Genomic DNA, 27,642 nt, shown 5'->3' with positions numbered 1-27,642 from the left:
GCTTCTAAAATATCCGAAAACTGTTAGCGAGTGTTTGGATTCTACCAAAGAATCGATCATTTTGATTATGATAGAAATAATAAGGGGCTGGTTTTGGGAGCCATAATGGAGGGGAAACAATGCGGTGGCAAAAATGGAACACGGTTGTGCTGGCGGGTAGCGGCGGAGCTCAGTCACTTACTTCCCTGGATGGTAAAGGTTAATAATTCTAAAATATAAATAGTATAAATGTGCAGTCCTTCTCACGGTCCGTGGGACCCAGTTTGAGAACCAGCTGAGCTACACTGTGTTTGAAAATGTGCTATAGAAATAAATGTTGTTGCTGCTGTTTCTCATCTCTCCATTTTCTTGGCTTGGTCTTCACTCCAAGTCTGCTTTAGCCTAACATGGAGGGTTCACAGCATTTCAAAACTCTCGCAAAACTCAGTTGTTTGTTTTCTGGAACTGCTCTCAGTAATTTTTTTAATGACTTTTTTTGAAGTAATTTTATCACTTTTCTATTTCGACAGGTCAGAAAAGGAGCCGCCTCCGGCTTACATGGCCGTGCAGTTGAGGTGTCTTGATGGCCTCGGCCCGGGCTGTCAGTGTGAGAAGGAGATCTTAGAAGTGAAGAGCAGACAGTTAGGAGAGAAGAGTTTTCCACCAGGCATGGCCTCAGCCAAGAAACTGACTGGGGTAAAGATGGCACACATTAAAAAGAGGATCGCGAGTGGCTGCGCCCACAATTTGTGCGTGAAGCTGGAGGATTTCAAGGAACCATTTCAGTTTGAAAAAAGGAGAAGACTATTGACATTAAAGCCGAGGATTCAGAAGATTTCTCTGCGGGGCCCCGAACTGCAAAACCACGAACCGGAGCAGGTTTTCAAACAAGAGGCCTGTGAAGAGTTTCACTCCAGCGACAGCATTGGGTTGTTACTCACACGGGCAACTCATTCCCGGCAGAATTCAATGAAACTGAAATCTGAGTTTGAGGAGAAAGTCAAAGGGAAACAGGAGGAAGCAGATGAGTCATCTGGGGAGCGTGGGAAAAGGTAGGTGGTAGAGTCAACGGAAAAGAAGGTGAATACGTAATAACATTTCAATGTTCTGTGTGGTTGTCTTTCCACTTTTAGTTGGTGTAACTCAGGCGGACACCGCCGATTTCATTTGAACAGCCGATCAGATTGCTGAATAACTCACGCTGAGACGAGAGCGCTGCTGAGTTGTTGTGTTTCTGTGTGTGAGAGTTAATTGAAATGGCAGTTTGCTCCTGTAAACATGGGTTGTGGTTGTCGCTAAGGAATTCTTGAAGCTTCCCCCGCTTTAGAAGGTTTTGCTTTTTTTTTGTTTCTCCCAAACAGGGGTGACCCATTTTTAAGCGCCGGCATTATTAGCCAAAAGGCTCTGTACAATTCGTGTGTAAGCAACAGGTTTCGGACAAATATCACTCATTGTTTTATCTTGGTAGAATAATATACATACAGTGGTGTGAAAAACTATTTGCCCCCTTCCTGAATTCTTATTCTTTTGCATGTTTTATTTACACAAAATGTTTCTGATCATCAAACACATTTAACCATTAGTCAAATATAAACACAATTAAACACAAAATGCAGTTTTAAATGATGGTTTTATTATTTAGGAGAAAAAATCCAAACCTACATGGCCCTGTGTGAAAAAGTAATTGCCCCCTTTTTCAAAAATCACCTAACTGTGGTGTATCACACCTGAGTTCAATTTCGTAGCCACCCCCAGGCCTGATTACTGCCACACCTGTTTCAATCAAGAAATCACTTCAATAGGAGCTGCCTGACACAGAGAAGTAGACCAAAAGCACCCAAAAGCTAGACATCATGCCAAGATCCAAAGAAATTCAGGAACAAATGAGAACAGAAGTCATTGAGATCTATCAGTCTGTAGTTATAAAGCCATTTCTAAAGCTTTGGGACTCCAGTGAACCACAGTGAGAGCCATTATCCACAAATGGCAAAACATGGAACAGTGGTGAACCTTCCCAGGAGTGGTCACGTCAATAAATGACCCTAAGAGCGCAGAGACGACTCATCCGAGAGGTCACAAAAGACCCCAGGACAACGTCTAAAGAACTGCAGGCCTCACTTGCCTCATTTAAGGTCAGTGTTCACTGACTCCACCATAAGAAAGAGACTGGCCTGCAAAACGACCTGCATGGCAGATTTCAAGACGCTAAACCACTGTTAAGCAAAAAGAACATTAGGCTCGTCTCAGTTTTGCTAAGAAACATCTCAATGATTGCCAAGACTTTTGGGAAAATACCTTGTGGACTGATGAGACAAAAGTTGAACTTTTGGAAGGCAAATGTCCTCACATCTGGCGTAAAAGGAACACAGCATTTCAGAAAAGAACATCATACCAACAGTAAAATATGGTGGTGGGAGTGTGATGGTCTGGGGTTGTTTTGCTGCTTCAGGACCTGGAAGGCTTGCTGGATAGATGGAACCATGAATTCTACTGTCTACCAAAAATCCTGAAGGAGAATGTCCGGCCATCTGTTCGTCAACCCGCTGAAGCGATCTTGGGTGCTGCAACAGGACAATGACCCAAAACACACCAGCAAATCCACCTGTGAATGGCTGAAGAAAAAAAAAATAAAGACTTTGGGGGGCCCTTATAAGCCCTGACCTGAACCCAATTGAGATGCTTGGTGACCAAAAAAGGCCCATGCTAAAAAACCTCAAAAAGCTGAATTACAAAAACAAAGATGTTTGGGGCCAAAAAATTCCTCCGGGCCCTGTAAAGCCCTATTGGTTACCCCTTTGATTGCAGTTATTCCAAGGGGTGGCCCAAACCAAATTTTGGTTAGGGGCAAATTTTTTCAAAAGGGCCAGTAGGTTTGGTTTTTTTTTTCCCCCAAATAATAAAACCATCTTTTAAAAAACTGCATTTTGTGTTTTTTTGGAATTTTGACTAAGGGTTTAAAATGTTTTGATGATCAGAAAATTTTTGTGACAAACATGAAAAAGAAAAAAAAAGGAAGGGGGGAAAATATTTTTTACACCATATTGCTCTCTTCCCCTATTGTATTATTAATATGCAGCCTTAGAAACCAACCCCACAGACTTCCCATGTTTATAGGATATTTTTATAATTCTCCCCACCTTCCTTCTATATCAAAACCTCAGAAAATTATTAGTAAAAGCAAGAGGGAGTTGTCAAAATAAAATAATGTATTACGAAAATTTCATAAAAACAAAATGAAAAAGTACATTTGAATATTAAAAATACCACCGAAAAAAGGGTATGTGAAACGGGGTGACACGATTTGCAGAAAAAAATGTCTCTAGTTAAGGAATATGGTGCCCTTTCGCCACATGTCTGTTCAATATGGCTGCCAAGCGGCTGCCCCGGTTGTCTTCTTCACGAGTTAGTAAAAAAAAGAGAGGAGAAAAGCCAGCAATTTATGTTTTTTTCTGTCCAACCCTACAGCCAATAGGACATCTTTACAGGGCCTCTGAACAACCCAAATTTCCCAAACACCCTACCTCAGACCAAGGGGGAAAAATGGAACATCTTATCACCCCCACCCCCCAAACCGAGTTAAAGTACACCCACCCTATTTTGGGGGTAGAAAGACTTTAGAAAGAAACATTTTACAAACTGGTTTAAGACACACCCCAAACCGTAAAAAATTAAAAGACTTGTCGAAAGGGGGTGGGAAAAACACGTCCTCCCACGAACATAAATTACATTTTTTTCTAAATTATAATTACATTATAAAAAAAAGTTTAAAAGATTTATCAGGTTATATAAAATCTAATCACAACATCAAGTCAAATTTTTGTTTTGGGAACCCACAAAAAAACTTAACAATTTTTTTCAGTCTGTCCTTTGACGCCAGACACAGAGGACATGTGAGACAAAAACAAAACAAATTTAAAATTTAAATTAAAAATTTTTGGGGAAGAAAACCTATTTAAAATTTAAAATTTGCATATCAACCCCAATGTTTTAAACGGGAAAACATCCCTATCATTGTACTGCGCGGTTCTAGTTTTCACAGCGTTTATATTAAACTAAAACAGGATCCCCGTATATCGCTTTGACTTTCAGGCTTCACCCACCCGGGTTTAAAAGAAAGAATCTTATATATACAGTTTTTTTTGCTTAGATTTCTGGGAATGGGTTTTTTTAATTTAGGTTACCCCCTTCGTTTTTTTGCCCAGTTGATTTTACAAGGGCATTCGGATGGCGAGAAGCTCCCCAAAGAGCATATTTTAAAATAAAACCCCTCAATGATATGGATATTTTTCCCCGTCAGTGCTTTGTTTGTTTTTCTGTCTCTCTCACTCCCCCGCCTGCGGGGGGGTTTTCTTGAAGATAGGCGAGCCTTAAAAAAATGCTGAAAAGGCTACCTTCACATTGATCCCATTGCTTTGCACTTTTCAAACCCCAAAACGACGATTGATTTTGATTTTTTGCTTTTTCTCTCTCTCTGAAATTCTTCCCCCCCGCCGCCCTTTGAAGAGGAAGATATGTTTAATTCTTTTAATTTTGGAGAAAGAACTGTCATCTCTGTCTTGTCGGGGAAAGATTAAACTTTGATAATGGGTGTTATTTCATGTCTAGAGGGTCTAAAATGTTAACAGGGTGGGGGGTTTAAGGGCTTAAAAATATCAAAATCCTCCCAAAATAGGGTTTTTCCCTATTTTACCATGCGGGGCTGGAAAACCTGTATGGGGGGATTATAAAAGTGTAGCCCGCTGATGCGGTTTTGGGCCTAAAACGGTCCATCTTGGGAAAGAGAGCTGGCCAAAAGTTGAGTCTGTCAACCAGTCCACTCCTTTCCCCTCCCCTATGGCCCCGCCGGTCACTAAAAAGCCAAGATCCGGAATGAGTTTTCCCCCGGGGGGTTTTTGATTTTCCCCTTGGACAGGTTGAGGGTTCAGTTACCCCGGGAGAGACTAAAGACCCCCAGCCCTCCCCCGAGTTGAGCCAGTTGAGGTTTGGGGCATCTGGTTAGTTTCCCGGGGCCCTCCCTGGGGGGCCCGGGCTTTCCCCACTGGGAGGGGACACTTGGGGGGATTATATCTCCCTTTGGGGAACTTTCCCCCCGGGGCTGGAGGAGGTTGCAGAGGGAGGTTGGGTTTCCCCTGCTTAGGCTGCCCCCGGACCCGCCCTTTTGGAAAAGGTGGTTTCGAGGATAAAAGTGTTCTTTATTAACACTTGATGTTTTGTGAAATTTTAATTGGAAATGATTTTTTTGGTACTTGTGTACTAAGCGGACGGCAGTTCCTCCCCATTCTAGTGTTGTTTCCGGGGGAATGTACCCCCCGTTAATTTTTGGAGTTTAATTTTTTAGACGACCCCCCCAAACCCACAAATACTAACCAAAGTTGGGGGGGTGGAGCAAGGCCTATGGGTCCCAAAATTTTAATGTCCCCTTTGGGTCCCTTTTTTGTTAAAAAAAAATCTGATTTGGCCCAAAAAAAAAGGGCCCGTAGAAAAGTACCTGTTTGTAAATATGAGGGTAGGAAAGTTTTCGACCCCGCCAATCTTTCCTTTGTTATATTGCGCATTTCAAAATCATTTAAATTAATTTAAATGAAAAAAAAATAAAGTACAAATATAAGAAAGTAATTTTTTTTCCACCACCAAACACCCAGCTATTTTTGCTCCAGGGGGCGAGTTTCGGTTTAGGCTCTGGGGGGGTGTTTAATGTGCACCCCAAATTTTCTGAATTTTTAACCATTTAAAAAAAATTAAAAATGCGATTGGGGAAAAAAATGAGGATGAATTTTGCATATATTCATATAAGGGGGAAAGGAAAGTATTCAGACCCCTTTCTTTTTCACCACTCCATCCATCCATCCATCCTCTTCCACCCAATGGGTAAGGCGCAAGCAGAGAACCCCAACCCCCTCCCCGCCACTTTTCCAGCTTTTCCCGGGAAAACCCCAAAGCCCCAGGCCACCCGGGAGACATAGTCCCCAGGTTCCTGGGTTTTCCCGGGGTCTCCTCCCGTTTCCCCGAACACCCCCACCGGGGGGGCCGGGAGGCATCCTGATCGATGCCGGATTTCATCGACTCCTCCCATGCGGGGAGCAGCGGTTTTTTTAGCCCCCCGGATGACTGAGCTTGACCCATTTTTTAAAAAAGAAACACCCCGGGAGGAAACCATTTCACCGCTTTATGATCTTTTTTTTGGTCACCCCCCAAGCTCATGACCATGGGGGTGGGGAGCGGATACGGGAAATTGAGAGCTTCCTTTGGCTCAGCCCCTTTTTCCCCACGACAGACCGATGCAGACCCCGATCAGGGATCCCCACACCCGCCTGTCATCTCCGCCCATTCTTCCCCCCACCGTGAACAAGACCCCAGATACTTGAACTCCCCCACTTGGGGGATCTCTCCCCAACCCTGAGAGGGGCCCCCCCTTTTTCCGGGTGAGGACCATGTCTCGGTTTGGGGGTGCTGATTCTCATCCCACCCCTTCACACTAGCTGCGAACGATCCAAAAGAGCTGAAGATCCGGCCGATGAACAAAAGTTTTATCTGCAAAAGAGGGCCCAACTGAGTCCAAAACCGACCCCTTCAACACCCCGGTTCGTTTTGAAAATTTGTCCAAAAGTTATGAACAGAATGTGACAAAGGGGAGCCCGGGTCCCAACTCACTGGGGAAAAGGGCAATGCGGAAGTTTTTGACACCGGTTTTACAGGCCAAAGCTCTTTTATCAGGAGTCCGGGGCCATATTCCCGAGCCCCCCACAGGATTCCCGAGGGGCCGGTCGAATGCCTTTTTCCCAAATCCACAAAACTGTAGGGGGCGGGAACCCCCTCCCCCAGGACTCTGCAGGGGGAAGATGGTCCACGTTCCGCAACCAGGGGGGAAAACCCCACTGTTCCTCCTGGGGTCCAAGGTTGAAACGACGGACCCTCCTTTCCCGGACCCTGAATAGATTTTTAGGGGGGGCTGAGGGTGTGATCCTTATTGGGAAACACCCGGGGCCCCTTTAAAAGTGGGGCCCCACCCCTTGTCAATCAGAGGGGTGTCCCCGGGCCATGCGATGTTGCAGAGATGTGTCAACCCAAAACAGTCCTACAACATCCAGAGCCTTAAGGGAAATCCAACCCCCTCCCCCCCTGGGGCCCCGCCACTGAGGGTTTTTTAACCCCAGTGTTTTAGTCCCAGAGATGGGAGAGCCCACCTGAGTCCCCAGGCCTGCTTCTCTTGGGAAAGGGATGTTAGTGGGGTTGAGGAGGTTTGGGACCTCCCACCCACCTTTCGCCCCGAGTGAGGGCAGCAGCGCACTCCCACCATATACGGGGTTGACACTGCACTTTCCCTCCTGAGGGGGCGGTGGACCAGAATCTCTCCGAAAGCGCTCCCTGGCCCCCCAAACCCCCCCATGCCCAAATTTTCTCAGAACAACCGGGGCTCGGGGCCTGGGCCACAGCTGCCCCAAAACCCACAGGACAAAAAAAATCCTTTGGACCCCCTTCACGGGATCCTCACCCCTGGGTCCACCACGGGGTTTTGGGGGTTCCGCCCCCACAGGGACCACCACCTTTCGGGACAGCCCGGGCAGCCGCCTCGACAAGAGCACGGAACATGGCCCCGGGGCTCAATGTCCCCACCCCCTCGGGGCGGGTTGGGCTGCCGGAGGTGGGGTTGAAGTTTTTTGACAGGGGGCTCTGCCACCGTCCCAGCAGACCCCCCAACACGTTGGGCCCCACCAGGTCTGACCCCCACCTTCCCCCCCATGGAACCACCACCAGGTGGTGAGGAAACTCCGCCCTTCACCCAGTGTCCAAAACATATGGGCAAGTCCGACCACACCAAAAGTCAATCATCGACCTGAGGCCTAGGGGCCCTAAGGCACAATGAACACCCTTTTTTGTTTAAAAGTGTTCCCAAGGGCAACCCGGGCAGTACAGAATCCAAAAAAAAAACACCCCTAGGTTGTCGGGGGATTCCCCAACACACCCCTTCCGGTCTCACCTCCCATGAGCATTAAATTCCCCAAAAACGGGGAAACCCCGAAGGTATGCCCTCTAGCAACCCCCCCAGAGACTCCAAAAAGGTGGATACTCCAAACTGCTGTTGACACGACAAACAACAGTCAGGGCCCTTCCCCACCCGGGAGGGGAAACCCCCTGTCCCCCGGGGAAACCCCCCGCACAGGCTCCGAGGGGGGGAAAGGGGGCCCCCACCCGCTCGGCACCTCCCCACCGGGGGGACCCAGAGTGGTAGAGATCCCCCCCCTAAGGAGATTGGTTCCAGAGTCCAAGCGCGGGGGGAGTCCGACTAATCTAGCCGAACCTCTGACCCGGCCAAGCTCGGCCCTTCCTTCAGAGGGAATTCCCGTCCCAAGAGCAGTTTTTTGGCCCAGTCAGACCGAGGGGCCCCGCCTGCCACCACCCAACTCACACTGCACCCACCTCCTTGGCCTCCCCGGGGGGGGAGCCCATGGGGGGGAGGGCCCGTTACCTTCGGCTGTGCCGCCCAGCCCCCGGGGGTAGGTTTTGCCCGGCCGCCATCCCGGGGCCCCCCCAGGGCCCGGGCCCCGGGGGCCCGTACCCGCCCGGGTAAGGAAATTGTCCGTTTTTATTTTTTTTTAAAGGGTTTTTTGAACCCCCTTGCCTCCCTCACCTAGGACCAGTTTGCCTTGGTGGCCCCCCAGGGGTAAAGCCCGGACAACAAGCTCCTAGGATCATTGGGACAGAAACCCCCCCAAAATTTTTAAAAGGGGGTTCAAGGGGGAGCACCTTTTTTATATTGCAGCCATTTCAAAGTCATTTAAAAATTTTTTCATTAAGTACACACCACCCCATATTGACAGACAAAAAAAGGGTTTTGAATTTGTTGAGATTTATTAAAAAGACAAACTGAAATATCACCTGGTCCTAAGTATTCAGCCCTTTTCTCAGTATTTAGAAGCCCCTTTTTAGCTCATAAGCCAGGAGTCTTCTTAGAAAGATCCGTTTTTCACCTGATTTGGAGATCTTTCCCTTCCCCCTTTCAGTCCCTTTCCCGTTGTGGTTTTGGTTGAAGGGGAAAGGGACAGCCCTTTTGGTTCTCCAAAATGCTCCATTGGGGTTGTTGGGTCTTATTCAAGAACAGTCACAGAGTTGTTGTAAACCACTCCCTTTATTATTTTAGCTGTGTGCTTAGGGGCGTCTTGTTGGGAAAGGGAAACCCCGCCCAGTCGAGGTCCTAGCACTCTGGGGGTTTTTTCAGGGTATCCCCCGTTTTCCCGATTCATCTTTTTTTCCCTTGATTTCAACCAGCGCCCCGTCCCCGCACGAAAAAAACCCCCACAGCATGATGCCCACCCATGCTTCACTGTGGGGGCTGTATTTACAAATGATGGGGGAAATGCCTGGTTTCCCACATAAGCTTAGAATTGGGGAAAGTTCCATCTTGGCTCATCAGACCAGAAAAAATCTTATTTCTCACCATCCAGAGTCCTTTAGGGTTTTTTAGCAAAACCCCTGGGGTGTCATGCCCTTTACTGAGGGAGAGGCTCCCCGGCCACCTGCCATAAAACCCTGACTGGTGGAGGCGCAGTGATGGTTGACTTTCTACAACTTTTCCCATCTCCCGACTGCATCTCTGGGGCCCCGGCAAAGTGATCTTTTGGCTTCTTTACCCTCTCCCAAGGCTCTTCTCCCCGGGAGCTCAGCTTGGCCGGGGCGCCAGCTCAGGGGAAGGGGTTCGTGTCCCCAAACGCTCCCATTTAAGGATTATGGAGGCCACTGTGCTTTGGGAACCTTTAAAGGGAGGAAATTTTTTTGTAACCCCGATCGTGCCTTTCCACCTGTCTCTGAGCTCTTAGGCAGTTCCTTTGACCTCCCGATTCTCATTTGCCTGACGCAGGGCGGGTCTTATATAGACAGACAGGGTGTGGTTTTGCTAATCAAGCCCAGCGTGAATCAAAACAGGGACCAAATGAAGGAGATCCAAGGATGAGAAAGAAATAAAAGCACGGTTAAAATAAGGTGTCACAGAAAAGGGGGACCATACATATTTCGGGTTTTTTTTTTTTAAAAAATTGAACAATTTACAAAAATATTTTTGTGTTTTAAAAGGGGGTTTTTTAAATTATGGGGAAAAAATAATTTAAAAGTTTAGAAAAGGTGCAATATAAAAAAGAGGAAAAATTAAGGGGGTGAATACTTTCCCCCACTGTATATGAATAAATCTATGCTAAATTCATCCTCCTTTTTTCCCCAAAAAGCATTTTAATTTTCGTTTAAATAGGTTAACATATTCAGATATGTTAGAGGGTGGGAAAAAGCATCCCCCAGAGCCGGGAAAACCCCAGCCACTTGACAAAAAATAGCTGGGTGTTTAGGGTGAAAAGTTATTTACTTTATTTGTATTTGAACAGCCAAGAGGCAGGGCAGAAAAGCACTTCAAGAAAAACCGGCCTTATCACTAAATAGTGTAGCGGGGCACAGATTTGCACAGAACACAAAAGGGCGGAAAAAAAAAAAAGGATTTTATTCAGACACAAAAACATGAGCTTAAACGTGCTCCATGAAAGTCAGATATAAAGTTCCGCTAGGAAAGAGAGATAAAAAAAACAATCAATTCCCAACGAGAAGCCCAAAGGGAAAATCCGGGGGGTACGCAGGCTTTATTACGCAAGTGCAAGGATAAGGAGCAATGTAGTCAGTGTTTCAGGGTTTGTGGTTTTCCAGGGGGGTTGTCTCATTTGGGGGGCGATCAGCCCCAGCTCACACCCCCCCCGCTTTATTCAATTCCGTGAACGCACCTTTTGTACAGGTTTATTTTGTGTGATAATACATCTGCGTTGGCGCGGTTGAACCGGGGGGTGCTTTACGGGAAACTGGGTTGTAAACCCAGAAACCATCTCATTAGCGAGAGTTTGTATCTTTCTTGGGGGACAACCACTGGGGTGGAGCATGATCAGTTACCAAAGTGAAGTTTGGGGCCCACGTAAAGCGCTTTTTCCCCACCCCCTTTTCCAAGCATTCTTTTCTTGTAGAAAATTTGCCTAGGGGAATTTCCACTCAAATATGTGATTGGGTGTTCTTCTACAAAAAAAGGGGGGTTAAATTTTCCCCCCTTTTTTAAAAAATTTTAAAAACCCCCTTTTTTTCCCCCCCTTTTTTTTTTTTTTAAAAAAAATTTTTTTGGGGGGGAAAAACCCCCAAAACCCCAAAAACCCAAAGGCCCCCCCCAAAAAAATGGGGGGGTTTTTTGGGGGAAATTTTTTTTTTTTTTTAAAAAAAAGGGCCGGGGGGAAAGGGGGGGGGTTTTTTTTTTTGGGCCATTTTTGGGGGGGAAAAAAAAAAAAAAAAAAAAATTTTTTTTTGGGAAAACCAAAAAACCAAAAACCCCCCCCAAAAAAAAAAAACCCTTTTGGGGGGAAAGAAAAAAAAAAAAACCCCCCCAAAAAAAAAGGTTTAAAAGGGGGGGGGCCCCCCTTTTTAAAACCCAAAGGGGGGGAAAAAGGGGGTTTTTGGGGGTTTTTTTTTTGGGGGGGTTTTTTCCCGGGGGGGGCCTTTTTGGGCCCCCCCCCCCCCCCCCCCTTTTAATTCCACCCTTTTTTCCCCTTTCAAAAATTTTTTGGAAAATTTTCCCCTTTTGGGGGTTTTTAAACCCAAGGTTTTTTTTGGAAAAAAAAAAAAATTTTTTTGGGGGTTTTTTGGGTGGGGAAAAAAGGGGGGGGGGAAAAAAAAAAAATTTTTTTAAGCCCCAAAAAAAGGCCCCCCCTTTTTAATTTAAAAAAATTTTTTTCCAAAATTTTTTTTTTTGGGGGGTTTTTTTTTTAAAAAAATTTTGGGGGGCCCCCAAAAAAAGGGGAAACCCCCCAAATAAAAAATTTTTTTAAAAAAAAAAAAAAAATTTTTTTTTTTAAAAAAAAAACCCCTTTTTTGTTGGGGGGTTTTTTTCCCCCTTTTTTTTTTTGGGCCCCCCAAATTTGGAAGGAAAAAAAATTTTTTAAAAATTTTTTTTCCGGGGGGAAAAATTTTTTTTTTTCCCCTTTTGATTTAAAAATTTTCCCTTTTTTCCTTTAATTTTTGGCCTGGAACCCTTTGAAAATTTGGGAAAAAGGGGGCCCGGGGGGAAAAAAATTTTGGGGTTGGGTTTTTTTTTCCCCCGGGGAAAAATTTTTTTAATTCAAAAAAAAACCCCAAATACCCCCAAAAGGGGGGGGGGGGGGCCCCCCCCCAAAACAAAAACCCAAAGGAAAACCCAAATTTTTGGGGGCCAAAATTTTTTCCAAGGGGGGGCCCCCCCTTTTCCCCAACCCAAGGGGGGTTTTAAACCCCCGGTTTTCCCCCGGGCCCCCCAAAAAAAAGGGGTTTTTTTTTTAAAAAAAATGGTTAAAACCCCCCCCCTTTTTTCCCCCCCTTTTTTTTAAAAAATTTTTTTTTCCCCCCGGGGGGCCCCCCCTTTTAAAAAAATTTGGGGGGGTTTTTTTTTTTTTTTTTTTTTTTTAAAAAAAAAAGGGGTTAATTTTTTTTTTTTTTTTTGGGGGGGAAAAAAATTTTTTAAAAAAAAAAAACCCCCCCGGGGGGTTTTTTTTGGGGGAAAAAAAATTGAAAAAGGGGTTTTTGGGGGGTTTTCCAAAAAAAAAAACCCCCCCAATTTTTGGGGCCCCCAAAAAAATTTTTTTTTAAAAAAACCCCAAAAAAGGGGCCCCTTTTTAAAGGGGGGGGAATCGGGGCCCGGGGGGTTTTTTTTTTTAAACCCCAAAAATTTTTTTTAAAAAAAAATTTTTTTTTTTGGGGGAAAAAACCCCCTTTTTCCCCCCCAAAAAACCCCCCGGGGGCCCCAAAAAACCCCGGGGCCCGGGGGGGGTTTTTTTGGGGGGCCCCCCGGGGAAAAAAACCCCCCTTTTTTTTTTTAAAAAAAAAACCCCCTTTTTTTTTTTTAAAAAATTAAAAATTTTTTAAAAAAAAAAAAATTTTTTTTTTTTTTTTGGGGGGGCCCCCCAAAAAAAAGGGTATTTTTAAAAATTTCCGGGGTTTTTTTTTTAAAAAATTGGTTTTTTGGGTTTTTTGGGGGGTTTTTTCCCCAAAAAAAACCCAAAAATTTGGTAAAAACCCCCTTTTTTGGCCCAAAATTTTTTTTGGTAAAATTTAAAACCCCGGGAAAGGGGCCCCAAATTTTGGGGGGAAAAAAGGGGGGGGGGGGTTTAAAAAAGGTTTCCATTTTCCCAAAAAAAAAAATTTTTTTTCCCCCCCCCCAAAAAAAGGGTTTTTTTTTTTTTTCCCCCCCCCCGGGGTTTTTTTTCCGGGTAAAAAATTTAAAAATTTTTTCCCCCAAAAGTTTTAATTTTTAAAAAAGGGGTTTTTTTTTAAAGGGGGGGTTTTTTTCCAAAAGGGGGTTTTAAAAGGGTTTTTTTGGGAAAAAATTTTAAAGGGGGGCCCTTTTTTTTTTTTTAAAGCCAAAACGGGGAAAAAAATTTTGGTTTTTTTTTTTTTGGGGGGGGAAAAAGGGAAAAAAGGGGAAATTTGGGGACCCCCCCCCCCGGGGGTTAAATCTTTTTTTTTTTTTTTCCCCCCCCTTCCTTTCTTGGTTTTTTTTTTCCCCCCCCCCCTTTTTTTAATGGATTTTCCCCTTTTTTTTTGGGGAAACCCCCTTAAAATTCCCCCCAAAAAAAGGCAGCCCAAAACCCAAAACCCCCCCCCCAAAAAAAAAGGAAGAAAATTTAAATTTTTAAAACCCCTTAAAAAGGTATTTTACAGTCTCACAGTCTCTAAGGCATTGTTCATTAAGACAGTCTCGTCTCACAATACAAAGGTCACTTCCGAATCTAACAATGCTGAGATTTCTCTGTCCCAATTTCACCGGGATCAACAAGCCATCTTTTCCATCCGGATATGTAATAGTTGAGCAACAAATCTCGCCAGTCCAATCCCATTGAATGAGCTGGAGACAAGCGACAATCTCTTGCCAAATGGCCGAGCTGATCACATCGGAAACATCTACGGTCGGCTCCGTTTCGAAATATCCTCTGCGACGTCCACGTCGGCGTGCTCTGTAGCCTCCACGGTCTTGTCGACCGCTGTTGCCGCTGTCTCCCCAGAAACAGGCGTCCCATCTACGACTGGATTTCCCGGGGTCCTACCTGACCCCATTAGATTTTCAGGTCCTGCAGCTTGTCGATCGAGCGAGAATGTCCTGGACGTTCGTTCACAGGTTGCGAAGCAGCACGAAATCCACCGCTCTTTCTCCAAGTGGACTGTGAACCCTCTAATCGTCTGGACATAATCGTTAATGATTTAATATCATGGCGTAGAAATTCATCTCGAAGAACTTCAGGTATGCCGCCAGTAATATATTCACAACTGTTTCCATCACGTCTCCTTCAAACCAACAGTGCACTTTATGTATCAAATCTTGAATTTGCGCACGGATTGGGTCATCCATGTTTAGTTTCCAGTCTTTAAGTGCAAATGTTTTAGACTTCTGAAATAAGTCTTCGGCGGCATCCATCTGTGCAACCACTTCTGGTACCACTTGTCACGCTTGGGTCACAGATTTGCACAGAGACACAGAAGGTCGTAGAAAAAAAAGAAGGATTTTTATTCAGACACCGCAAACACATGAGCTTAAACGTGCTCCATGACAAGTCAGATATAACAGTTCCGCTAGGAGCAGAGAGAGATAAAAGCAAACAATCAATTCCCAAACTGACAGGCTGCGCAAGGCTTATAAGTCGGAGTACCGCGCGAGGCTTGTATTACGCGTTATAGTGCAAGGATAAGGAGCAATGTGTAGTCAGTGTTTCAGGGTTTGTGGTTTTCCCAGGGGCGTCTGTCTCTATTTGGGGTGCGATCAGCCCTCCAGCTCACAATAGTTAAGAAGCAACTGCAAGAGCGTTTCCTTAATTTAAATAAAAGCCGCGCGCGCGGCTGATTTAAAAGCGATAAACGGGAATGCTCAGCGGTGCGCAGATAAGCGGCCAGCGTTAAGACGCCGATCAGGCACAAGGGGCTGTAGGAGCGGATAAGACAGTAAGAAATTAACTAGCAGCAGATCCTTACTACGCAAGTTTTATTTATTTTTAAATAGGAACAATTCTTAACGATCCGGAGATGGTACAGTTAAGCGGGTGGCAGCGTAAGGGTTCATGAATACGGGGAGATACAAACAGTACAAGTGGAGAGGCGTTTACGTAATAAATAAGTGGAATGCAAAGTTAGGAGAACAGAGACAGAAAAGTAAAGTTTACCTCACAGAAGGACAAACCGGATACAGCTGAGAGGGAGAATATTCCAGAAGCTTAAGGGGACAGCACATGTTAAATAGCAGCAGCGGTTCTGCAATCTAATTTCTTTGGCTTTTTTTTTTTTTTTTTAAGTTGTACCATTTAAGTTAAATAACTTAATTTCTATTAAAAAAAGAAGAAAAAGAAACAGTTAAGTTAGTTTTAGAATCTTAGATTTTAATAATGCGGCCAGTGCAATGAAAGCTCTGCTCGATATTGGACTCTTTGGATGAAGGCTTGGAAAAGCCAGTCGTCTAACAGGGCTACATCTGCAGGAGATGCCAGCTGACCTGCATTGCAGTAAAGAATTGGCGGACCTGCCTCAGGTGTCCTCTAGATCAGGGGTCGCAAAGTTTGATCCTGGAGGACCACCGGGGCTGCAGGTTTTCATTCTACTCTACTCTGTTTGTGCTGCTAAATAACTTCTTGTGAATTCATTATCAGTGAATTGCTTTTTTAAGGTTTGTTCCTCTGAATTACTTCATTTCTTTCCTTAAACGACACCCAAACAGAAATGAAATGTCTAAGTCAGGGCCTCAAACTCCAACCAAATTCACTCCAACCAGTTGCTTAATTAGGCGCTGATTCTTGTCGTTAATTACACCAGTTCTTTAATTCTGTGGCTTGTTGCTGCTCTCATGGTGTATTAGCAGACATTTCCAAAATTGTTGATGATCTCTTTCTAAGAGCACTGGTAAAATGTTTTGTGGACCTTAGCAGATTGACATTCCTGAGACCTTCATCTGTCTTTATTTTCAGATATTGTATGATGGACACCATTTGTCTTGGCTCATTTTGTATCTCATTATTGTTTGGTTGCTAATTAAGGAAAAAGAAACAGTTAAGGCATCTGAGTCTTCAAGAGCAGGTCTGTTAAAATGAATTCAAAAGTTAATTAGCAGGAAAAACAGTTCACCTATAAAAAACAAAAGAAAACCTGCGGCCATGTTGGTCCTCCAGGACTGGAGCTGGCGACCAGCAGGGGTTTCCAACTCCAGTCCCAGTGAGCTACAAGGCTACAGGTTTTCATTCTAACCCTTTTCTTAATTAGTGACCAGATTGAGCTGCTTTGCCTTCATAATTGATTCACAACTTAAGACTCAGGCCCCTTAATTATTAGATATAGATAATACAGAAATTATCAGTGTATGATAATAGTTGTTTAAGACGTGTGTAAACAATGACAGGTCAGAATGCTTCATAAATCCTTAGAGGTCAGTATGAGATTTAAAGTTCTTAGCTGGACAGTGGTTTTCATGTATAAAAGTTCTGTTTTTAGAGGTGGTGGTTGAGGCCGTGTGGAAGGTCCCAGGGGGCAGCCTGATGTTAAGGAGTCTGACAGCTTGGGGGTACAAACTCTCCTGCAGCCTGGCAGATTTGGCTTTGATGCTGCAGTATCTTCTCTTGGATGGCAGAAGTGTGAACAGTCCATGTGAGGGGTGTAAGGGGTCCTGCACAATGCTGCAGGCCTTGCGGACACCGTTTATAAAATATGTCCTGTAGTGAAGGGAGAGGCACACCAATGATGTTCTCTGCTGTCTTCACTATCCTTTACAGGCCTGCGGTCTCGATATGTCGCGAGTTGCCATACCAGACAGTGATGCAGCTGGTCAGAAAACTCTCCATAGTGCCTTCTGTAGAACATGGTGAGGATGGAAGGGGGAAGACGTGCTTGATTCAGCAGCCTCAGGAAGTGTATAGCTCTGCTGGGCTTTCTTGATTAGTGATGAGGTGTTATGTGTCCACGTAAGTTCCTCAGTTAAGTGCACACCGAGGAACTTGGTACTCCTAATAGTCTCCACATCTGAACCGTTGATGTTGAGCGGGATGTGGGCAGGACGTGATTTTCTGAAGTCCACGATTATCTCTTTTGTTTTGTCAACATTGAGAGATGATTGTTGCCTTCACACCAATGCAGACAGCCGTTCCACCTGATATCTGTATGCTCTTTCATCATCCCTGCTTATCAGTCCCAGCACCGTCGTATCATCCTAAAATTTGATGACGTGGTTGGTGTTGTGCGTGGCTGTGCAGTCATGAGGCAGCAGGGTGAAGAGCAGAGGACTAAGCACACAGCCCCAGCGGTGCTCCAGTGCTCAGTGTGATGTTGCTGGAGGTGTTGCAGCCCATCCAACTGACTGGGGCCTCTCTGTCAAGAAGTCCAGGATCCAATTGCAGAGGGTGGCGTTCAGGCCCAACCTGCTCAGTTTACAACCAGCTTTGGAGGGATGATTGCACCTTAGGGGTGCACACTCTCCCTCTAGAGCAGGGGTCTCCAACTCCAGTCCTGAGAGCTACTGTGGCTCTTTTCCTAATCAGTGACCAGTTTTGCTGCTAATGAACTCTTTCCCTTTATTCTTATTGGCAATTCATGAGACTTTGACCTCTGAGTTGATTTTTTTTTTCCTTAAACATAACTCTGAGGTGAGGTGAGTTAACAGATGAGCAACTAAGTTGGGCCTCAGACTCCAACCAACTTCACTTCCTTCAGTTTCTTAATTTGAAGCCCATTCCGTTGCTCATTAAACCCGTTATTTAATTCCATGGCACTCATTCTGCCATGGCAGACATTTCCAAAACTGTTGGTTTTTCTCTTTTCTAAGAGCGCTGGCTGTCTAAATGTTTTGGGGGACCTGAGCAGATCAACATTAGTGAGCAGGCCGTCACCTTTCTTGATTTTCATTTATTGTGTGATGGACTGAGGTTGTTGTTTGTGTGTTGGTTCATTTGTGTCTTTAATATTGTTTTGTGCTGTGACCTGATCATCATCATCATTAAACCTAAGATATTCTGTCTTCATCCTATTTATCTTTAATCCACTATCTTCCAAAGCTCTTCTGTCCTTTCTTTGTAAGTCTACACATCCATTTCCACATTCTCTTTTCTGCCCCATCCAACTTCTTCTCCTTAATTTTCTTTCCATATCTCAGCTCCATAAATCATTTCTGGTCTTATCTCCATCTTAAAAACTGTTAGTCCTTGCCTGATTCTTCAGTCACACAATATTCCCTCATACCTTCTTCCACTCTGTGCATTATCTCTGCATCCATTTCTCAATCTTGGGATACCACTTCTTCTTTCGGCTGCTCCCGTTAGGGACGCATACAGTGGATCATCTTCTTCCATATTTTTCTGTCCTCGTCTTCTTGTTCTGTCACCTCCATCACCTGCATGTCCTCTCTCTCGCCATATCCATAAACCTCCTCGTAGACCTTCATCTTTTCCTCTTCCCTGGAAGCTCTATCGTTAACATCCTTCTCCCAATATAATCAGAATCTCTCCTCTGCACATGTCCAACCGAGCGCAAACTGGTTTCTCTGACTTTGTCTCCCAACTGTCCCACCTGACCTGACCCTCTAATGTCCTCATTTCTAATCCTGTCCACCCTCATTGCCAATCTTATCATCTTTAACTCTGCAGCCAGCTCTGTCTCCTGTGCCACCGCCTCCAGCCCATATAACATAGCTGGTCTCACTACCGTCCTGTAGACCACCTCTTTCACTCTTGCTGATACCCGTCTGTCATTAATCACTCCTGACACTCTTCTCCACCCACTCCACCCTGCCTGCACTCTCTTCTTCACTTCTCTTCACAATCCTCATTACTCTGTACTGTTGATCTTAAGTATTTAAACTCCTCCACCTTTGCCAACTCTACTCCCTCATCCTCACCATTCCACTGACCTTCCTCTCATTCACACACATGTATTCTGTCTTGGTGGTCCTGCTGACCTTCATTCCTCTCTTCTCATATCTCCACCTCTCCAGGGTCTCCTCATCCTGCTCCCTACTCTCACTACAGATCACAATGTCATCAGCAAACATCACAGTCCACGGGGACTCCTGTCTAATCTCATCTGTCAGCCTGTCCATTGCTAATAAGAAAGGACTCAGAGCTGATCCCTGATGTAATCCCACCTCCGTCACTCCTACCTCAGACCTCACCACGGTCACACTTCCCTCGTACATATCCTGTACAACTGCTATGTACTTCTCTGCCACTCCTGACTTCCTCATACAACACCACAGCTCATCTCACTCACCCTGTCATTTGCTTTCTGAAGGTTCACAAAGACGCAATGCAACTCCTTCTGGCCTTCTCTCTAAACTTCTCCATCAACATCCTCAGAGCAAACATCTCATCTGTGGTGCTCTTTCTTGGAATGAAACCATCCTGCTGCTCACTCATCATCACCTCACTTCTTAACTGAGCTTCCACTACTCATTCCCATAACTTCATGCTGTGGCTCATCAGTTTTATCCCCCTGTAGTTACTGCAGCTCTGCACATCCCCCTTATTCTTAAATATCAGCACCAGTACACTTCATCTCCACTCCTCGGACATCGTCTCACATTCCAAGATTGGTTCCAACTTTAGCCTTCATCACATCCTGCGCCTCTCTGTTCCACCACCACATGTAGTATCTTTGTCCCCAGTTGGGCTCCTTCCTGGTGTCCCACTTCACCTGCTTTCAATACAACTTTCCACTTCATTTAAAACGTTCTCCCTAAACCCGCACTCAAGCTCTTCCTCTTCCTCGTCTCCTCCACGCCATCCTTGGTGCTGCTTGCTCCGGTTTCATTCTCTTGCCGAATCTCATCTCCCAGTCCCACCACCACTTTAGGCTGTGCTGTCGCGACGCTCCATTCATGTCCTTGGGATTCTTTATCTCTTTCAAATTACATCTTCTGCATATTAGTTTGTCTGGATTCCTTTTCTACCATTCCTATAATTCACAAGTTGATTTTAAATTCTTCTCAAAGAAAGAGCATGTAAACTATTACTAAGTCAAATGCCATCTGCTATCCTCCCCTGGCTTCCATCCTTTCTCCCTCCTTCTTCCCTTTCCTTCATGGACCCCTGTGATGGAGCAGGTTGGCACCACACTCCTGGTATTTTTGGGGAGCCCCTTGAACCCCCTACCATCGATTACCGTAACTGAGATGAGCTGGGCAAATGAGGACACACACCTCCGGCCAAGGGCTAGCTGCAAAAGTGAGTTAGTAATTTTGTTTAAAATCATTCCACAAAACAGTGCTGTGCACCAACTCTCCAAGAAATAAATAGTCCATTAAACAGTGTGAAGGTGAAGGTTCAAAGGAATAATAAACATGTTCCAGTAAAATCCAGGGCACTCCACAAAAACGGAGCCCCAGTGCTGCCCTTTCTCACCTGGCACCTCCCTTCCCTCATCCTGTTCAGACCTCACAGGAGGAGGAGACGTTCCCACCGAGTCCATCATCCCATTCTTGCTCGCCTCCCCATTGTCTGGCCTTTCAGGAAATCCTGGGGCCGTGCCGAGCTGCATAGGTCTCTCCCACCAGTCCCTCACTGTCTGCGGGTGACACCGCATATCGGGCCCCTCCTGCTCCTTAGCAGTGACTCAGTAGAAGTGCCCTTTCTTTGGCATCAGGCTACGGCAGCCCTGAAGCTCACTCCTGAATCTCCTGCCTCTTGCTCCTTGCCGCAGAGGTGCTCTGTCGCTCCTCATCTGTCTCTCTTCATTTCACCTTCATTTACTCAAACAAACAACCTGGGGCCTCATGTAAAACGGTGTGTATGCGACTGAAATGTTACGTAAGAACTTTTCCACGTTCAAATCGCGATGTATAAAACCTACACTTGGCGTAAAGCCACGACTTTTCCACGGTACCTCATGCCTTGTCAGACGCAAGTTCTCCGCCGGTTTAGCAGACTGGCGGCACCCAGCGTCAAAGCAATGGTACTGTTCTTGTGATGATTACTCTTTATTTTCATGGCTTTATAAATACACAGAAACTAACCGCATATTGTTTATTAGTGTAATGCATCTGATTGTAATTAACTTGTAACAATATAATGGTCCAGGGAACAGCCATAGTATTCCAAATACCAGAACTGCTTTAGCGCTTGTTACTCTCACTGCACCTTCTTCTTCTTCTTCTTCTCCTCCTTCTTCATCATCATCTTCTTTCAGCTCCTCCCGTTAGAGTTGCCACAGCGGATCATCTTTTTCCATATTCCTCTCACTGCACGACTCGGAGTATTTATATCACTGTATCTGAGTGTGAATCACAGCAGCAGCTGATAGTAAAGAGAATTATCGGTATAAAGCTTTAAGGACACGCTGACTCAGCCACTGCAAAACGTTTTAAAGACTGTCCTGTACGGACCTCGCGGTTCACAAACAGTTTCATCCCAAGAACTTTAAATGCACTCCATCAAGTGCTCCTTGTAGAACTGTTGGTACTTATAAGTACAATCACCCCACTGTAAACTTGCACTACAGTTATAATATCTCACAACCTGAGCCACTTTATAAAGCGCGTATTTACATATGATGACGATATCATTTTTAAGGTGAAATGCAGCAAAATGTTTATTAAATTATACACATAAAACTTTAACTTCATTTAAATAATCTCTATTCTTCACTGGGAGTGTCGTGAAGGATAGAATAATTAAACATGTACTACGAAGATATTTCAATGTTCTTTAACACTAGACTTACCAGAGCCTATGAAAAAGCTTGTAATTCCGTCCACCCTTAAATCGCTTCTTAAATCCCTTCACACCTCTCAGCAGCCTTTGTCCTCTAAATGTGCTGATAAAGAGAAGCTTTGAGCAGCCGGCTATTCCATCCCCTCACCAATTCAGAACGCATGAACCTAACTTCTCTCAGCTCAGGCCTTGATTGAGTATCTGGGAGTGAAGTGGAGTTTTAGAGTGGAAATCATAGATCGTTGTTTGGAACACACGCATTTCATGTCTGTTCCGTTTCTACAGTAATCTGTGTCCACACATTGTTAAAACAGAAACGCTTTTTATATTCTAGTAGTAGATGACAAAATGTAGACATAAACTATATAATGTATGAAGCCTGAAGTCCAAATAGCAAAGAAACATTTTCACAAGAATAACACAATTGTGCTTTTATTCAAAAATATAACTGCAGAAACAAAAGCGCCTTTAACATGCGACATTGACAGCCGCTTTATTGTAACTGCCTCCGTGGTTCAAGAGACTCAGCCCCGGCTTGGGAATCAAAAGGTTTGTGCACGCTCTAAATTGGTGGTGGGATGAATAGCCGGCTGCTCCAAGCTTCTCTTTATCAGCACATTTAGAGGACAAAGGACGCTGGCGAGAGGTGTGAAGGGATTTAAGAAGTTTATTTATGGTGGGACGGAATTACGAAGTTTTTTCAGAGGCTCTGGTAATTCTAGTGTTAAACGCTTTGAAGAATCGGCTTAAGCTTACAGGATGGCTTAACTTCTATTACAGAGCTGATTTTATCACGATTGGTTACTTGGGGAAAGAAAAGCAAGGACTGCAGTACGGCTACGCCAATATATATTGAATATAAAACAAAGAGAAAATAACAACACAGCTAAAAACGCATGCTTACAAATTTCGGCAAAAGTTAAATAGCTTGTGTCATGAGCATGAGGCGGCTATGCAGTGTCCGCAATGGACGTGGCCATCCACCGTGTCATAAGCTACCTTACTGACGGCGGCTAAGGAGCCACCGATTCTTCCTCTGCCCAGTGCCACCACAAGCCTAGAGCCCCCTGATTGTACTGCTGCAATAAATTATTTCATCGGTGAAACACATGTTTAATAACGTGCTTTTAGCTCTATCATCATGAAAATGACATCACGTATACATCTCAGTATTTTAGTTATTCAGAGAGCTGTAATATCACTAATGTCATGGACTCTGTGTCCAGTTGGAGGAAGAGAGCCGGTTTAAGAAGCAAGTAGTGATTCACACACAGAGCACATACGAGTAGAAGATCAAATACAAAACAAAGCATTTAACGTGCTACTTTAATTACGATGGGATTTGAGAAACTGGTTAATTAAACGATTTTAAGATGAAGTTTATAATGTTCTACTTTAATGACAAAATAAACTACGAGATTAAAGTGGAAATGTCGAGATTGAAGTTGACATTTCGTGCTTTTTCCCCACCGTGTGCCTTTTTTCTCTGTACCCTAATAATCTTTCATATGACACTCAGACAGTGGGCTACAACTCGGCTTTTCACAGCGACTTTGATATGTGACTTCTTTTTATTTCCGTGCACTGTGCGACTTTGTGAATGTGAGCTTTCAAGTTTCTCCAACACGCTATGTCACTCGATCAACTTCATTTTGTTGATTATACCGCGGTTTATTTGAACAAATAGTATGTTTTTCCTTTGCCTCCACTTGGTATTCGCTGAAATTCTTATATTTTCCCCCGTGCTTTTCCCATTGTCTTTTTCACAGAAGGCTGCGCTTAAGGGTGATTTATATTGATTTGCATATTCAAAGAGGCGGAATTCTGGGAGGATTTGGGGCGTTACATATAGCGCGTGCAAGAGCGTTAGTTTACACGCTGATCGGGATTTATGTAGCGGAAGAACGTGGAAGCTGGAGTACACACAGATTCCTGCATCTGGATTTTTCTGTGCGTAAACACATTTCGGCTTTTGTGCTTACGCCATGTTATAGTGCGAGTTCTACGCACGGCGTTATACATGAGGCCCCTGGACCAGATAATATTTATCCTCGTGTTCTTAAGGAGGCTAGTGAGTATAGATAGAAACCACTGACACATTTTTAGGAAGTCACTGCGCACTGGAGAGATTCTAAAGGACTGGAAAATGGCAAATATCATCCCATTATATAAAAAGGGTGACAGGGCAGATCCAAGCAACTATAGGCCAGTAAGCTTAACAAGCATCACAGGAAAATGAATGGAAGGAATTATTATGGGATAAGATTGAGCAACACATGGCAAGGACAGGAGTTTACTGAACAGTCAGCATGGGTTTAGAAGAGGGAGGTCGTGTTTTACTAACATGTTGGAATTTTATGAGGAGGCAACAAAAGGATCTGATTAAAGTGGAGCTTATGATATTATTTATCTGGACTTTCAGAAAGCATTTGATAAGGTGCCACATGAGGTTGGGCATCAAACTAAAGGAAGTGGGGAGTTCAGGGTGATGTTTTTAGATGGGTGCAGAATTAGCTCAGACACAGGAAGCAGAGGGTGATGATGGTGTGAGGAACCTCATCAGAACTGGGTGATGTTAAGAGTGGTGACCAGCTGGGGCTGCTGCTATTTTCTCTCTAAATCATTTATTTATATTAAAATATAAGTAACAAGCTGGTTAAATTTGCAGACGATACCAAGATAGGTGGATTAGCAGATCATTTGGAACCGTTTTATCATCACAGAAGGACTTGGACAGCTGACAGGCTTGGGCAGATTTGTGGCAGATGAAGTTTAATGTCAGTAAATGTATTACAGTAAAAATGTGAGGTTTGAATACACAATGTGAGATCTGAAAATCGAGAGTCCACCTTATGAGAAGGATTTAGGAGTCATAGTGGACTCGACACTATTGTGTTCTGTAGCCATTAAGAAAGCTAACAGAATATCAGGTCATATAGCACCTTGGCGTGTGCAGTACAAGTCACAGGAGGTTCTGCTCAGGCTTTATAACTGTTGAGGCCTCATCTGGAGTCTGGGGTGCAATTTGGGACTCCATACTACTAAAAAAGGACATAACAGCACAAGAGAAGGTCCAGAGACGAGTGAATAGGCTGATTCCAGGGCTACAGGGGTTGAAATGTAATGTCAGTAAATGTAAATAATTACACATAGGAAGTCAAAATGTGAGGTTTGAATACACGATGGGAGCTCTAAGTACACCTTAGGAGAAGGATTTAGGAGTCATAGTGAACTCGGACACTATTGTGTTCAGAAGGTTAACAGAGTGTCAGGTCATATAGCGCCTTGATGTGTGAAGTACAAGTCACAGGAGGTTCTGCTCAAGCTTTATAACACACTGGTGAGGCCTCATCTGGTGTCCAGGGTGCAGTTTGGGACTACAAAAGGACATACGTAGCAGCACTGGAGAATGTCCAGAGAAGAGCGACTAGGCTGATTGAGGTCTACAGGGGATGAGTTATGAGGAAAGATTAAAAGAGCTGAGCCTTAAGGAGATGAAGAGGAGACCCGACTGAAGTGATTAAAATGATGAAGTGAATTAGTCCAGTGGATCGAGATTTTAAAATGAGTTCATCAAGAACACAGGGACACAGTTGGAAACTTGTTAAGGGGAAATTCCACCCCAACATTAGGAAGTTTTTCTTTACACACAGACACTTGGAATAAGCGACCAAGTAGTGTGGTACACAGTAAGACGTTAGGGCTTTCAAAACTTCGACTTGATGTTTCCTTGGAAGAAATAAGTGGAGAGGACTGGCGAGCTTTGTTCTGCTGAATGGCCTACTCTCATCTGGCTAATTTCTAATGTTATAAATAATATCACGCTGCACCTTGATTGTATCATTTTGTTACTTACTCACCATTTATGTGCTGTAATTTTGTCTTTATTTAATGAAATCTTGATTTTAACAATGCCATTTCGTCCCTCACAGTGTGACTGGGGTTATGGGTGTCGTCTCACACCCCACGTTCAGCTCTAAGCCCCGCCACTCTTTGTGGCATTGACACTTTTCTACCTGCCTCACTCAGTAAGGCCACCAAGGGGTTAATTTCTTAAATGGCCTTGGAAGCACCTGGGAATTTTCCAGAAGTATGTGGAAATTGCTTCCAGGGCAGAATGTTGTTCACAGCATATTATGGCCTGCTTATTGCACTGTCAAACAACTAAAGGATGTGATTTTTAGTTAAACCCTGAAAATTGGTCTGATCAAACATGCCGCATCATCTCTTTAAAATCAATCCATCCATCCATCCATTATCCAACTGGCTATATCCCACCTACAGGGTCACGGGGTCTGCTAGAGCAAATCCAAGCCAACACAGGAAACAAACCTCGGGCAGGACACACACACACACACCAAGCACACACTAGGGACAATTTAGGATCACCAATACACCTAACCTGCATGTCTTTGGACTGTGGGAGAACATGCAAACTCCACACAGGGAGGACCTGGGAAGCTTAACCCGGGTCTCCTAACTCAGTAGGCAGCAGCTCTACCCACCGTGCCATCCTCTCTTTAATATATGAATGCAAATTACAAAATAAGCTTCTGGTCTGAGTCCATCATTTAAAGATGGCACATCCACTGAAGGGTCACGTTAAAGATCAGGAGGCACAGCTTCATAGAAATGATAGCATCTCACCAAACTGAGAATTTCAAAGATTTAACAAAACTGCTTGTTTCATTGCAGACATCCTAGAAAATGGCAGCTTCTCGACGTCTTCATCTGCTCAGTCATTTCTTCATTGCACAATGCAGGAGAAACAGGATAATGGGAAGATGAAGAAACCAACAAGAGGATTAGAGAATATGACTGTGGCATCTTTGCAGTATGGTACTTACCTTGCTGGCAAACTAGCAGAAACGGGAGTCGTCGGTACTGACGGACAACAGGTATATCATACAAATCAGGAGTTTTTACATCCCATCCAAGGTTGTGGAGAAACATTTGATAACCAATCTGACTGTAAAGATCATGAGCTGGTCCACAGAGCACTAAGTCCATATTCTTGTTCTGAATTTGTAAAACGATTCCTCCATAACAGCAGTTTTCAGGCACAAATAAGTATTCATACCGGGGAAAAAACTCATTGCTGTTCTGAATGTGGCAAACGATTTTCTGACAGTTACAACCTCCAAAGGCACACAAGGATTCATACTGGAGAGAGGCCCTATGGCTGTCCTGAATGTGGTAAAAGATTTTACTACAGTAGCCATCTTCAGAACCACATCAGAATTCATACTGGGGAGAAGCCTTATTGCTGCTCTGAATGTGGCAAAAGATTTTCTGAATTTTCCAGTCTCCATAGACATGCAAGAATCCATACTGGAGAAAAACCATTTTGCTGTTCGGAGTGTGGCAAACGATTCTCCCGCAACAGCAGACTTCAGAACCACTTAAGAATTCACACAGGAGAGAAACCCTATGTTTGCCCTGAATGTGGCAAACAGTTCAGCAACAGTGGCAGTCTTCATTCTCACAAAAGAACTCATGCTGGAGAGAAGCCATATGTCTGTCGGAATGTGGCAAGAATTTCAGCAACAGCAGCAGTCTTCAGTCTCACAAAAGAATTCATGCTGGGGAGAAACCATATGTCTGTCATGAATGTGGTAAAAAGTTCAGTCACAGTAGCTCCCTTCAGAGGCACACACAAATTCATACTGGAGAGAAGCCCTTCAATTGTTCTAAATGTGATAAACGATTCTCTCAAAGCAGTGCTCTTCAGAGGCACGTACAGATCCACACAGGAGAGCCATATAGCTGCTTGGAATGCGGTAAAAGATTCTATCACAGTAGCTCTCTTCAGAGGCACACACAGATTCATACCGGGGAGAAGCCGTATGTCTGCTCGGAATGTGGCAAAAGATTCTATCACAGTAGCTCTCTTCAGCGCACACACAAATTCATGCTTGAGAGAGAGGCCACGATGCTGTTCACAATGTAAAAG

At 44.3% G+C, this 27,642-nt stretch overlaps 1 protein-coding gene across 1 annotated transcript; it reads left to right on the top strand.

Moving 5' to 3' along the window:
* Positions 1-509: 509 nt before the first annotated feature.
* On the top strand, positions 510-27,304 carry LOC120520932 (zinc finger protein 660-like; the record flags this gene model as incomplete). The annotated part of the gene is made up of 3 exons (XM_039742902.1): positions 510-1,031; positions 16,767-16,855; positions 26,385-27,304. Coding segments are annotated over 3 exons (1,531 nt in total), but the record flags the coding sequence as incomplete, so codon positions are not given.
* Positions 27,305-27,642: the final 338 nt, after the last annotated feature.

Source organism: Polypterus senegalus, unplaced genomic scaffold, assembly GCF_016835505.1.
Source record: "Polypterus senegalus isolate Bchr_013 unplaced genomic scaffold, ASM1683550v1 scaffold_5800, whole genome shotgun sequence".
Taxonomy (NCBI): Eukaryota; Metazoa; Chordata; class Cladistia; order Polypteriformes; family Polypteridae; genus Polypterus; species Polypterus senegalus.
This window is presented reverse-complemented; position numbering and strand designations above follow the sequence as displayed.